The following is a 14,769-nucleotide window of genomic DNA, read 5'->3' as shown; positions in this document are numbered from 1 at the left end:
CACCTATACTTTCCTCCAGGTCATTTATGTATATCACAAACAACAGTGGTCCGAGCACGGATCCCTGTGGAACACCACTAGTCACCCTTCTCCATTTTGAGACACTCCCTTCCACCACTACTCTCTGTCTCCTGTTGCCCAGCCAGTTCTGTATCCATCTAGCTAGTACACCCTGAACCCCATACGACTTCACTTTTTCCATCAACCTGCCATGGGAAACCTTATTAAATGCCTTACTAAAGTCCATGTATATGACATCTACAGCCCTTCCCTCATCAATTAACTTTGACACTTCCTCAAAGAATTCTATTAGGTTTGTAAGACATGACCTTCCCTGCACAAAACCATGCTGCCTATCACTGATAAGTCTATTTTCTTCCAGATGTGAATAGATCCTATCCCTCAGTATCTTCTCCAACAGTTTGTCTACCACTGACGGGACGTATGAACTAGGGGTATTACGGTACCTGGGAGTGTGAGCTGCCATTGGTGCAGAGGATTCCCTGGATTATCCCTGCTACCCTTCTTAAACAAAGGGACAACATTAGCAATTCCCCAGTCCTCCGGGACCTCACCCATGCTCAAGGATGCTGCAAAGATATCTGTTAAGGCCCCAGCTATTTCGACCCTCGCTTCCCTCAGTAACCTGGGCTAGATCCCATCCGGTCCTGGGGACTTGTCCACCTTAATGTCTTTTAGAATACCCAAAACTTCCCCCTTCCATATGACAACTTAGAGTATGACCTAGAGTATTTAAACATCCATCCCTAGCCTCAACATCCGTCTTGTCCCTCTCCTTTGTGAATACCGATGCAAAGTACTCATTAAGAATCTCACCCATTTCCTCTGAGTCCATGCATAAATTCCCTCTTTTGTCTTTGAGTGGGCCAATCCTTTCTCTAGTTACCCTCTTGCTCCTTACATACGAATAAAAGGCTTTGGGATTTTCCTTAACCCTGTTAGCCAAAGATGTTTCATGACCCCTTTTAGCCCACTTTATTGCGCGTTTGAGATTCGTCCTACTTTCCCGATATTCCTCCAAAGCTTCATCAGTTTTGAGTTGACTCGATCCTATGTATGCTTCCTTTTTCATCTTAGCTAGTCTCACAATTTCACCCGTCATCCATGGTTCCCTAATCTTGCCATTTCTATCTTTCATTTTCACAGGAACATGTCTGTCCTGCACTCTAATCAACCTTTCCTTAAAAGACTTCCACATTTCAAATGTGGATTTACCCTTAAACAGCTGCTCCCAATCCACATTCCCTAGCTCCTGCCGAATTTTGTTATACTCTGCGTTTCCCCAATTTAGCACTCTTCCTTTCGGACCCCTCTTGTCCTTGTCCATGAGTATTCTAAAACTTACAGAATTGTGATCGCTATTCCCAAAGTAATCACCGACTGAAACATCAACCATCTGGCCGGGATCATTCCCCAATACCAGGTCCAGTATGGCCCCTTCCCGAGTTGGACTATTTACATACTGCTCTAAAAAACTCTCCTGGATGCTCCTTACAAACTCTGCTCCATCTACGCCTCCAACACTACACGAATCCCATTCAGTGTTGGGGAAGTTAAAATCTCCCATCACAACCACCCTATTGCTCCTACATTTTTCTATAACCTGTCTGCATATTTGTACCTCTACTTCATGCTCGCTTTTGGGAGGCCTGTAGTAAAGTCCCAAAAATGTTACTGCACCCTTCCTATTTCTCAGCTCCACCCATCTTGCCTCAGTGCTCGAATCCTCCATTGTGCCCTCCTTAATCACAGCTGTGATATCATCTCTGACGAGTAATGCAACTCCTCCACCCCTTCTACACCCCTCTCTATCCCTCCTGAAGCATCTATACCCTGGGATATTCAGTTGCCAGTCCTGCCCTTCCATCAACCAAGTCTCAGTAATACGAATAACATATTCCCAGGTACTGATCCAAGCCCTAAGTTCATCTGCCTTACCTGCTACACTTCTCGCATTAAAACAAATGTACCTCAGACCATCTGTCCCTTTGCGTTCATCATCTCTTCCCTGTCTACTCTTCCCCTTAGTCACATTGAGTTTATTGTCTCGTACCTTACTGGCTTTAGTTGCTACTTCTTTACTGACCTCTAACTTCCTAATCTGGTTCCCATCCCCCTGCCACATTAGTTTAAAACCTCCCTAACAGTGTTAGCAAAAGCACCCCCAGGACATTGGTTCCAGTTCTGCCCAGGTGTAGACCATCCGGTTTGTAATGGTCCCACCGCCCCCAGAACCGGTTCCAATGTCCCAAAAATCTGAACCCCTCCCTCCTGCACCATCTCTCAAGCCATGTATTCATTCTGACTATTCTTGAATTTCTACTCTGACTGTCCCATGGCACTGGTAGCAATCCTGAGATTACTACCTTTGAGGTCCTACTTTTTAACTTATCTCCTAACTCCCTAAATTCTGATTGTAGGACCTCATCCCTTTTTTTTACCTATATCGTTGGTGCCTATATGCACCACCACGACAACTGGCTGTTCACCCTCTCCCTTCAGTATGTCCTGCAGCCGATCGGAGACATCCCTGACCCGAGTACCCGGGAGGCAACATACCATTCGGGAGTCTCGTTTTCGACCACAGAAACGCTTGTCTACTCCCCTTACAATTGAATCCCCTATGACTATAGCCCTGCCAGTCTTTTTCCTCCCCTTCTATGCAGCAGAGCCAGCCATGGTGCCATGAGCCTGGCTACTACTGCCTTCCCCTGGTGAGTCATCTCCCCCAACAGTATCCAAAACGGTATACCTGTTTTGGAGGGAGATGACCGCAGGGGACACCTGCACTGCCTTCCTGCTCTTTCTCTGCCTTTTGGTCACCCATTCCCTGTCTCCCTCACCAATCCTAATCTGCGGTGAGACCAACTCACTGAACGTGCTATCCACGACCTCCTCAGCATCGCGGATGCTCCAAAGTGAGTCCACCCGCAGCTCCAGAGCCGTCATGCGGTCTAACAGGCGCTGCAGCTGGACACACTTCCCGCACATGAAGGAGTCAGGGACATCGGCCGCGTCCCTGAACTCCCACATTGAGCACGAGGAGCATAACACGGGTCTGGGATCTCCTGCCATTTTTACCCTTTACCTTAACTGACTACAAACTATACTATCAAATAATTAATAAGTGAAAGGAACAAAGATTTTACTTACCAATCACAATACTTACCAACACACGAAGAGTTAAATTTCTCCCAGCTGCTGCTAATTGGAGCACTTTCCTTACCAGCCAATCAGTCACTGCTTTGCTGTGATGTCACTCTTCCAGGTAAGTTTTTAAAGTTTTAAAGAGGTAAACTTACCTTCCCAACGGCTCCTGGCCACTGCTCCCGCCGAGAATCTGAAGGCCGCTGCTCCTTATCAACACAGTCTTTTTTTTTTGGTTAGAGGAGGAGGGAGACACTACACGTATCAGTGGTGGCTACGGTTTTAGGGGGAAGGTCAACAGGGACTGGGAGAGATTTGTGCATTAAGGAGGGACAGCACAGATTTGGAGAAGACAGATTGCCTTTGTGTAACTTAAAGGAAATTGATGCACAATCAATGGACACGAAACATAGGTGAAGTCTGAAACGGAAGGCTTTAATCATCAAGAAGTGAGCCCGGCAGCAGATGTACAGAAATGGCCTGGCTGCTGGGGAACACGGGTTCTTATACCCCGCCTGGTAGGCAGAGCTACCTCCTTCTTAGTCAATAGGAATACGGAGAAACACAATACCTGGGCCAATGGGCAGCAAGCCCTCTGCACCAATGGCAGCTCACACTCCCAGATACCGTAATACCCCTAGTTCATACTACCACAGAAATGTTTTTGGATGAAGTAACAGACATAGTTGTTGAGGGAGTGAAATGGATGTTGCCTTTATAGATTTTACGATGAAGGACCACGTAGACAGTGTCAGTTTGGATGAAACATTGGTTTATCAACAGTAAACAGTGAGTTTTGAGCAGAACTGCTCCTGCCATAGTAACAAAAACATCTTATCCAAGTCACAAGATAGTATCCTATCTATCTTTAAAAGGCAAATTATTCCTCCTCATCCAGTTTGTAGCCTTTGACAGATTGACCACACCATCATCCTTCAATATCTCGCCACTGTCATCTTGCTGGGTGGGCCTGCACAAACATGCTTCCATCCCTATCTATCTATTCACATGATGTGGAGATGCCGGCGTTAGACTGGGGTGAGCACAGTAGAAAGTCTTACAACACCAGGTTAAAGTCCAACATGTTTGTTTCAAACACTAGCTTTCGGAGCACTGCTCCTTCCTCAGGTGAATATGCAAAACGTGCAGACACATACACCTGCAGCATTTTATCGGCTCATCAGGCAGACTGAGGTATTTTCAGTTCACCTGAGGAAGGTGCTCCGAAAGCTAGTGTTTGAAAGAAACATGTTGGACTTTAACCTGGTGTTGTAAGACTTCTTACTGTATCTAATCACAGCCAGAGAATTGCCAGCAATGGCTCCTCTTTCCATTCCTGTGCTCTTAATTCTGGTTTCCTGCTCCTATATCTCAGTTACATGTCATCCCTCAATGATATCAACTGAAAATACCTCAGTTTGCCTGATGATAAAATGCTGCAGGTGTATGGTATGGAATATGTCTGCACATTTTGCATATTGGTCAGCTGAGCTGTGCCCATCATTGCTTTTGTTTAGCGTGCTTTAAGTCTGTTACGTAATTACCTGGAAACGGTACTAACAGGCATCCAGTGACTTTCTGTCTGACCGTGTTTTTCGTTCAACAGTTAGGGCCCCTGTTTCTGAAGTTGAAGATTTGAGTGTAATTTCCTATCCGAGGACTTGCTAGGTTTTGAATGCGGGAACATGACGTTGTTAAACTGTGCAATATTGAGCCTGTTAATCTTTCCAGCGCTTGCACGCAATTTTCCAAATGCTAACAATGGGTGTGAAGAAGTAAAATAATCAAATAATCCTGAGTTCCACCCTTAAGCAATGTGTCAGGGTGGAACTGTCACTTACGGTGAAACAGCAGCCCCGTTTACAAATTTACATTCAATAATACAGAAGTGCCAACAATGACTGTGACTTTTTAACAGTAATTATGGAGAACCTTTTGTGAATGTGGTGAGGGACACGATAGTCGGCCTTTCTGTAAACATGGGTCGCCTCGAGGCATCTTCACGATAGGTTATTAATTGATCCAAGCTCGTTGCACAATACAAGGTCTAGTAAAGCCTGCTCTAGGGTTGGCTCCAGAGTGTGCTGTTCTAAGAAACTAACCCAAAACAGTCTATGAATTCATCCTCTACTTTTGTCCATCTAATTTTTCCAGTCTATATGTAGAGTAAAATACCCCATGATTATTACTGAAACTTCCTGACAGGCTCCCATTTTACATTTATTTCACCCTAGTTTTCAAATTTCTCCATGGCCTCACCCCTGCCGATCTGTATAATCTCCTCAAGCCCTACAACTCTCCAAGGTCTCTACACTTAGCTAATCCTCTCGAACATTTCTGATTTGAATCACGACACCTTTGGTGACCGTGCTTTTGGTGGCATGGACCTTGACCCTGGAATTCTCTCCCTAAACCTCTTCCCCCTGATTTTCCTTTCTCCCTTTATGATGCTCTTTAAACCCTGCCTATTTGACCAACATTTTCCGTTCTGCCCTGATATCTTCTTACGTGGCTCGGTGTCTAATGTTGTTTTAGAATGTCTCCTGGGAGGCACCTTGGGATGTTTTATTGTGTCAAGGGAATATATCAATAGAAGTAGTCACTGTAATTGACTGTGGGATATGTCCGTACATGGATGTATTTGAATAATGGGAGTACAGGTAAGGTATTTAGGTGAAGAAGATATAAAATGGTGAATGGACGAATTGGACTGCCATTATTTGGAGGAAGGGATTAATACTAATCTTTATTGTCACAAGTAGGCTCACATTAACACTGCAATTAAGTTACTGTGAAAATCCCCTAGTCGCCACATTCCAGCGCCTGTTCGGGAACACGGAGGGAGAATTCAGAATGTCCAAATTACCTAACAGCACGTCTTTTGGGACTTGTGGGAGGAAACCGGAGCACCCGGAGGAAGCCCACTCAGACACGGGGAGAACATGCAGACTCCGCACAGACAATGACCCAAGCCGGGAATCGAATCTGGGACCCTGGCGCTGTGAAGCAACAGTGCTAACAACATGATTTAAGATATTTAACAGGAAAAAGCTTGCAACTGTGTGGCCTGTCATATTTGGATAGAGGGTCTGTTAGGTGCCATAGTCGGACTGAACAGGAGAAATGGAGATGGTTTGGGGTGGGTGAAGTTCTGAAATAGTGTCACTGATACACTCTATTCCCACTATTCTGTATTGATTGAGGAATTCCTATGGTGGTGCATAGCTGCGGAAAGTTACATCTTATATAATGGGGGAGCTGCATAGAGCTCTGTATTAAGGGCTCAAAACATTGCATAGAATAGACAGCACAGCAGCAGGCCATTCGGCCCTACTAGTCCATGCTCCGTTTATGCTCCGCACCAGCCACCTCCCAGCCGCTACATCATCTCAACCCAACCTCCCATCTCTCTCTCCCTCTTGTGTTTATGTAGATTCCCCCGTAAATGTATCTGCGTTATTCACCTCGACTATTCCAGACTCCCATCCTCGCTATTCTGGGCATGAAGAAAATGTTCTTCTTTAGTTGGCCGGGGGGAGGCTGGGAGCGGAACACAATTCGGAAAGGGGGGTGGGTACTTGCGTATTGTAGGACATTCCGAAGGAGAGGGAGTGCTGGTAAATGATGTACATTTGCTGGGGGGGGGGGGGGGGGGTCACTATTGTATATCTGTAGAGCCTTTATTGGCTGGAGAGATCCCTGCATGTTGAAGCGTTTGGATAGAAGGCACATGTTGTACAGGGAACTGGACGGCAGCCATACCGCTGCTTGCAGGTGGAAAACGTGCTGGTGAGGTCTCACATTTTGGGGATTGGGGGGTGTCCGATGTGTAATGTTGACACATCCCGTGGTGGCCGAGAGGAGAGAGGGCTAGGGGTGAATGCAGAGTGTGGAGCTGTTTTACTGCATTGCGTTGACGGGGAGATTATTGCTGGCAATTGAAGGAATTATCTGGTGTTTTTTTTTTGGGGGGGGGGGTTTATTAATACACCATGCTGATTTCGGGCGGGGTTAGGGTTAGGATTTGTTTGATTTGGGGGTATGGAGAATGTGTGTGTCTGTGATATAGAATGGAGATAATGATCTGCAGGGTTTCAATACTCTCAGGTTGGGGGGGGGGGGGGGGAGGCAGGGGAATGGTTAACCCAGTTTATTCTGCCACCTCCTGGACCCTGCAGGGTGTCTATCCCCCCCCCCCCCCCAGCCTCTGCTGCCTGGGTCCCAGGGACTGGTGCCACTGGGCGCTGTCCACCGCCCTGGTGCTGAAACCGGAGCCTGTGCGCCCACATTGTTGCTGATCTCCTCCCTCCCTGACCTTTCAAACAGCGAGAACGCCCACTGCACAAACCCAGCTTTGGAATGTGCTTCCATCGTGACCAGAAGGCGAACAATCCCAATGTGTGTAGCACTCAAATGACTTTGTAAATAACGTACAATAATATAAATAACATGCCCACTGCTAATAACTTGTCATCCACACAAACAGGTGGAGGGGAAAGCAATTGGAATGATTGCTGTGGGTGGTTAAGGGACATTAATAATCACAGGGAGATGTTTTAAAAAAGGTGAAGTCAGGTTGGTGATATTAGTTTAAAATGTGCTCAGAACATAGATGGGCTGAGCAAATAATGAAGGTTCCTTTGAGATGGGGGACTGGTGTGTGTGTGTGTTTGTTGGGGGAAGTTGTGTGACATTGTGTGTCTGATTTGGGCAGTGTGTCTCAGGAATGTGCTCACTGCGGCATTCTGACTGCGCACGTTGCTGTAATCGGCGTGGCACTCACCCCAAAGCTTCCTCTGGATTCACATCACGTCCCCCTCCTTCTGCTCTCAATCCTCTCGCTGCCGTCTTTCCCTTGCAGGTTCTTGGGACTCGCTCTGAAAATGTTCAGCACTGCTGCCCGGGTCTGGAGCAAGAGGGTCAGCGTGCCACTGTTAGCAGCCGGATCTCTGACTGTGGGGTACCTGCTCACCAGGGACCATGTCAAAGCAGGAAGCGAACAGAAGAGACTATACCCCGCCAGGTAAGAGTTTTTTAAAAAAACTACTTAGCATTTCAGGAGCTGGAGAGCTTTAGAGAATAAAGAGTTCCAACTTGTGATGGAATTATTAAATCGATCATTCATAGCCATTTTAACAGATATCTTGGTCGATATCTGATTATTTATTGGACAGAGTTATCTAGCTGGGCTGTGCTTTTTCTGCTTTATATCGAAGCAGACTCTCTCTCTTTGTTAAATCCTCGACTTAAATGTGTGACCCCCACCCAAGGTCAACCCAATAATACAGCAACCCTCCCCCCCCCCCCCCCCCATTCACCCCGGCCCGCCAACCCCAACTTTAGGAAATGTGCAGAGTTTAATTCCACAAGAAGCTGGAAATTTCATCTGAAGGAGTAATGCAAAATTGGGTGACAGATGGGTCTGGCTATATTTAACTCTTCTCCAAACCTCGTCAAGGAGCCTCTGTATGCTGCTTAAAGCCCAGGTTCAAACACTAATCCCATCGCCAAATAGGAAAGCTGTTCACGTGAGCTGGCTGTGGCCTTCTGAATAGAAACTGAAAAGATCTTGCTGTGAGTGGGTTTAGCTCATGGAATCTTTTCTCCAGTCGTTGGGCAGCACGGTAGCACACGTGGTTAGCACTGTGGTTTCACAGCACCGGGGTCCCAGATTCGATTCCCTGTTGGGTCATTGTCTGTGCCCAAAAAGGTTAGGAGGGGTTATTGGGTTACAGGGATAGGGTGGAAGTGAGGGCTTAAGTGGGTCGGTGCAGACTCGATGTGCCAAATGGCCTCCTTCTGCACTGTATGTTCTATGATGTCGACTGCAGTATTGTGGAGAGCCCTCACCAAAACGCACCTCATTATTTATTTAGTTAGGACACAATCTGGGGCTCGGGGAAGAACCAGAAAATATGTCAGAGTAACGTCAACATACCCAAGCCAAGGTGCCCAGATTAAAGCTTCGACAATGATTGAAAAAGGCAAATGTTTTATTTGTGGGAATGTGGGAAATGTGGAGGATGTCTCTCACCACGTTGTAACATTGGGTATCAGAAAGTGCAGGAGATAGAAATATTAGCTAGTGTGGATCAATAATAATAATCTTTATTAGTGTCACAAGTAGGCTTACATTAACACTGCAACATTCTGGACATCTGTTTGACGATTATTCAACCTGAGATTTGCAGTCTAGCCAGCATTAACCTGGTATTAAACCCTTTAATCCAGAATCATTCTTGAGATAAGGTAACAGCTATAATTGTCAGTCAGATACAGTAAATTGAACATGATAACAGATTGTCTTGGGTTTATTTAAGATCTTGTACCATTCACTATTGGGGGGGGGGGGGGGGTGGACTTACAGTCAGGTCACCCAGATGTAAAACTGGTTGGTACTTATTAATATATCATTTCAAATTGATCCCAGCGCCTGTCTCTCACCCCAGTGGTGACACAGCTTAAAATGCTTTCTCCAATTCGCAGAACATAGTATAGAGTTTCATCACAAGGTTTTTTTCACAATTCATGTGAAAACTGTGACATTTCACAGCCTCATCCTTACATGGCACTGAAATCCAATTTGGACCTCATGTTCAGTTGTCACCTCAGAGGACAGAAAAATAACATTACAGCTAAGTATCAACTCTTGAACAAGAGTGGCGTCCAAAATATATCAGTAATTTTACATCATAGAATTTACAGTGCCGAAGGAGGCCATTTGGCCCATCGAGTCTGCACCGGCCCTTGGAAAGAGCACCCTGCTCAAGTCCACACCTCCACCCTATCCCCATAACCCAGTAACCCTACCAAGATTTTTCTTTTTTGGACACTCGGCATGTACATAGAACATACAGTGCAGAAGCAGGCCATTTGGCCCATCGAGTCTGCACCGACCCACTTAAGCCCTCACTTCCACCCTATCCCCATAACCCAATAACCCCTCCTAACCTTTATAAGAACATAAGAACTAGGAGCAGGAGTCAGCCATCTGGCCCCTCGAGCCTGCTCCGCCATTCAATGAGATCATGGCTGATCTTTATGGTCACTAAGGGCAATTTATCACGGCCAATCCACCTAACCTGCACGTCTTTGGACTGTGGGAGAAAACCGGAGCACCCGGAGGAAACCCACACAGACACGGGGAGAACGTGCAGACTCCGCACAGACAGTGACCCAGCGGGGAATCGAACCTGGGACCCTGGCGCTGTGAAACCAGAGTGCTATCCACTTGTGCTACCGTGCTGGCCCCTGTAGATTACACATTAGTCATAGTATGTTGCTAGTTGTCATATCAGTTAATGAGATTGTCAGGCGGTCACCCAGAGGTTAGTGTGTTACTCAATGTATAATTGCCTCTGCTCCAAATAGTTTTCATTGCGAATGCCAGGTGAAATTATAAGATGCACTTTTGAGGTTTTCACTGAAGGAGGAAACAGGAAAAGATTAGGTAAAATTCAAAGTGATGGAATTGGGTGACCCAAACATTTGTGGTGTGGTATTGTCTCTGGATTACTAATCCAGACGCCAAGGCTAATGCTCTGGGGACAGGGGTTCAAATCCCACCACAGCAGCTGGTGGAATTTAAATTCAATAAATAAAATGTGGAACTGAAAAGCCAGTCCGAGTGCTGGAGACCATGACAACTATCATGGATTGCTGTAAAAACCCATCTGGTTCACTAATGTAATGTCCTTTCACAAAGGAAATCTGCTGCCCTTACCCAATCAGGCCCACATGTGACTCTCTAAAATTACAACGGGCCGCACGTTGGCACTGTTGCTTCACAGCTCCAAGGTCCCGGGTTCGATTCCCGGCTTGGGTCTGTGTGGAGTCTGCACGTTCTCCCCGTGTGTGCGTGGGTTTCCTCCGGGTGCTCCAGTTTCCTCCCACAGTCCAGAGACGTGCAGGTTAGGTGGATTGGCCATGATAAATTGCCCTCAGTGTCCAAAAGGTTAGTTGGGGGTTACTGGGTTATAGGGATAGGGTGGAGGTGTGGGCTGAAGTAGGGTGTTCTTTCCATGGGCTGGTGCAGACTCGATGGGCCGAATGGCCTCCTTCTGTACTGTAAATTCTGTAAGAAACAAAGGTTTGATTTTATAGAGAATGTGGACATCGCTGGCCAGGCTAACGTTTGTAGCCCATCCGTAATTGCTCTTGAACTGAGTGGTTTACTCGGTCAGATGGGGCAGCACGGTAGCATGGTGGTTAGCACAATTGCTTCACAGCTCCAGGTCCCCAGGGTCGATTCCCAGCCTGAGTCACTGTCTGTGTGGAGTTTGCACCTTCTCCCCGTGTCTGCGTGGATTTCCTCCGGGTGCTCCGGTTTCCTCCTACAGCCCAAAGATGTGCAGGTTAGGTGGATTGATCATGATAAATTGCCCTTAGTATCCAAAATTGCCCTTAGTGTTGGGTGGGGTTACTGGGTTATAGGGATAGAGTGGAGATGTGGGTTTGGGTAGGGTGCTCTTTCAAAGCGCCGGTGCAGACTGGATGGGCCGAATGGCCTCCTTCTGCACTTTGAATTCTATGATTCTCAAAGATTCTCAAAGAGTCAGCCACATTGCTGTGGGTCTGGAGACTTAATTAAATCCAGGCCTGAACGGGAGAGTAAAGTCCAGAGCAATGATCAGAGCTAGACAGATAAAAGAAAGATAAGGAAGATTGCAACAGTGACTCTGAAGACAAAGAATGATCACCTGTCACATGATAATCTTTTTCTTGTACTCGGTGAAATGTTTGAAAACTGGTCTCAAGTAGGGACATTTGAAGAGAGTTCTCAGTTTTGAAAAAAGGTTGAAATCTTGGACAGACCCGTATTGGTTTGGCAGAGATATCAGTTGCTGGGGAGAAATAAAGTATTTGGTTAAAAAAAGGAAAAGAAGGTTCTTCCTGTCGGTTTTAATGGTGGGGGAATGTTTCAGATCGCAAACATTGTGAGGCCATAATTATAAATGTGTTCATGATTACATAGAATTTACAGTGCAGAAGGAGGCCATTCGGCCCATCGAGTCTGCACCGGCTCTTGGAAAGAGCACCCTACCCCCTATCCAAGGTCAACACCTCCACCCTATCCCCATTACCCAGTAACCCCACCCAACACTAAGGGCAATTTAGCATGGCCAATCCACCTAACCTGCACATCTTTGGACTGTGGGAGGAAACCGGAGCACCCGGAGGAAACCCACGCACACACGGGGGAGGATGTGCAGACTCCGCACAGACAGTGACCCAAGCCGGAATCAAACCTGGGATCCTGGAGCTGCGAAGCGATTGTGCTTTCCACAAGGCTACCGTGCTGCCCCCCCCTAATATTCCCCCTAATATGATGGAACCATCAAATACAAGAGGTGTCAAAAAGTTGGACGAATTTGTGTGAAAATTGGAGAGATTAAAGAAGTAAAATACGATTTCCGGTGACGGCGAGCGGGAGGCAGCCGTACACTGGAGGGCTCCCGCTCGGGAATAAAAATTTTGCGGTTTTAACACCCAGTCCCAGGGGCAACAGGGGCTGAAAAAGCTGTAAGAAGGCACCGGGAGGAGAAATGTCCAAGCTTGGGAGAAAGAACAACGGTGAAAAAGGGGTTAATGAAAGTCCGCCGGTGAGTGGAAAAGTCAGCGCAGGAACTGTAAGGAAAGTGGAGGCTGGAGCACCAGGGGAGGCCGCATCGCTCCCAGCAGAAGAAATGACCAAAGTGATGGTTGTGGAACTTGAAAACCAGTTCACAAAGCACATGGAAGCGATGAAGAAGGAGATGGGGGTGGTATCGAAAGTGCTGGTGGAGGAGGCGATTGCCCCGGTGAGGGTGGCAGTATCAAGCGCAGCAGCAGAGCTGCGGGAGCAAGGGGAGACACTGAAGGAAGTGGAAGAGGCAGTATCACAGCACAGGAAAACAGATCCAGGCGACAGACTCTGAGGATTGTGAGTCTGCCCGAAGGGGTGGAAGGCCCGAGGCCGACGGAGTATTTGCCACGATGTTGGCGGAGCTATTGGGGGAGGGGGGACGATCCCTCTCGATATGAACTGGATCGGGCTCATCGGTCGTGGAGGCCTATACCAAAGGCAAGTGAGCCGCCAAGAGTAGTAACTTTGTGTTTTCGTAGGTACAGTGTGAAGGAGAAGGTCCTGTGCTGGGCAAAGCAGAAGCGGGTGGTGCAGTGGGCTGGAGCCGGTATACGCATATACCAGGACTTCACGGTGGAGCTGGCGAGGAGGTGGGCTGCCTTTAGCTGGGTGAAGAAGGCACTGTACATTAGCAAGGTGCAGTGTGGCATAGTATATCCAGCAAAGCTGAGGGTGACCTACAAATCCAAGGACTTTTACTTTGGGACGGCGGAAGTAACGAAGGAGTTTGCGAAGGCAGAAGGACTGTGGCAGAATTGAGAAATGGGAGTGAGAGCGGGTCGTGTACCGATGTAGCCTCATGTAACTTTATTTTTTCACTGCGTGTTGGTGTATGTACTAAATGAGTCAACGCTGTATATATTTGGACAAGGGAGGAGTTGGGAATTTAATTTGCAATGATGGTTCTTTGGGGCTTGGGTGTGTATGCGGGGGTTGTGTGCTAAAGGGGATTTCTTGGTTTTCCTGGGAGCGGGCAAGGGGGAAGGAGACCCGGGCGGGGGGGGCCTCCACGCTGGCCGGTTTAAGCCGGCCAGTGAATGGGAGTGAGGTGGGGGGAGGGGCTGCGACCATCGGAGCCTGGCAGAACAGGTTTCGGAGAGTCTAGCCGGGGTGAAAAGTTGGGGGAAGGAACCGAGCTTGGGGGGAGGGGTTTACAAGAGGAAGTGGAGGGGAGGAGTCTGGGAGGGGGTTGTCTACAATTCATGGATGCCATTGACGGTATTCTTTCAGGGATTGGATGGCTTTGAATATTAGGGTGGGGTTGGGGGGGGGGGGGGGGGGGGGGGTGAAACTATATATGTCAACGGTGACCAGGTCCGATTCCTGATTCCGTTTTCTTTTTTCCTCCTTGGGAGGTTTAGTTTTATTTGATGCTTATATTGTCAGGCGGGCTGTTGTTTGGAGGGTGGTGGGGAGGATGGGATCGTTGTTGTTGGTAGGTGGATTGACATTGTATTGGTTATTTGTTGATGGGTGTAAACTCTGAAGAAAATCTGAAAATGGAGAATAAAAATATTTTTCAAAATAAAAGAAATAAAATACACGAAATCATCGTCACCTTTTCCAAATTGCTGAGGAAAGAGAAGGTGTAATGATTCAGCTATTGCTTTGTGAAGACAATAATTATTGTGTGTGTAAACAAGGTGACGGATGAAAGAAAGATTAATGCCTCATTTTAAAGGTGATGCCTTTGACAGCACTTCCTCAGTCCTGGCCTGGCAGTGTCACCCGAAATGATAAGCTCGTGTGTTCAAAATAGGTGTGAATCCATAACCCTGTGACTCAGACGTGAGTGCCAAGCTCTCTACCTGCTGATAGAGGTTTATAAGATGATCAGGGGAATAGATAGAGTAGACAGTCAGAGACTTTTTCCCTGGGTGGAATACACCATTACAAGGGGACATAAATTTAAGATAAATGGTGGAAGATATAGAGGGGATGTCAGAGGTAGGGTCTTTACCCAGAGAGTAGTGGGG

General features: G+C 47.1%; 1 protein-coding gene and 1 long non-coding RNA gene across 5 annotated transcripts in view; one reads left to right on the top strand and one right to left on the bottom strand.

The window, feature by feature from the left end:
• LOC119956782 overlaps positions 1-8,068 on the bottom strand; it is a 28,732-nt gene extending 20,664 nt beyond the window's left edge. Inside the window, exon 1 of the long non-coding RNA XR_005458681.1 lies at positions 7,952-8,068. This is a non-coding gene — a long non-coding RNA (uncharacterized LOC119956782). The remainder of the gene's footprint in view (positions 1-7,951) is intronic.
• LOC119956781 (creatine kinase U-type, mitochondrial-like) overlaps positions 1-14,769 on the top strand; it is a 44,442-nt gene that overhangs the window by 6,648 nt on the left and 23,025 nt on the right. The window contains exons 1-2 of one of the 4 annotated variants that reach the window (XM_038784187.1): positions 6,656-6,738; positions 8,030-8,191. In XM_038784187.1, the coding sequence (XP_038640115.1) occupies positions 6,671-6,738; positions 8,030-8,191 (230 nt within the window). In that variant the 5' untranslated portion in view covers positions 6,656-6,670. Of the gene's footprint in view, positions 1-6,655; positions 6,739-6,831; positions 6,958-7,422; positions 7,567-8,029; positions 8,192-14,769 lie in introns of those variants that run through there. The other 3 variants (XM_038784188.1, XM_038784190.1, XM_038784191.1) reach the window with 3 other exon arrangements.

Source organism: Scyliorhinus canicula, chromosome 24 (genome assembly GCF_902713615.1).
Source record: "Scyliorhinus canicula chromosome 24, sScyCan1.1, whole genome shotgun sequence".
NCBI lineage: Eukaryota > Metazoa > Chordata > Chondrichthyes > Carcharhiniformes > Scyliorhinidae > Scyliorhinus > Scyliorhinus canicula.
Note: the sequence above shows the minus strand (reverse complement) of the source record. Positions and strands in the feature narration are given on the sequence as shown.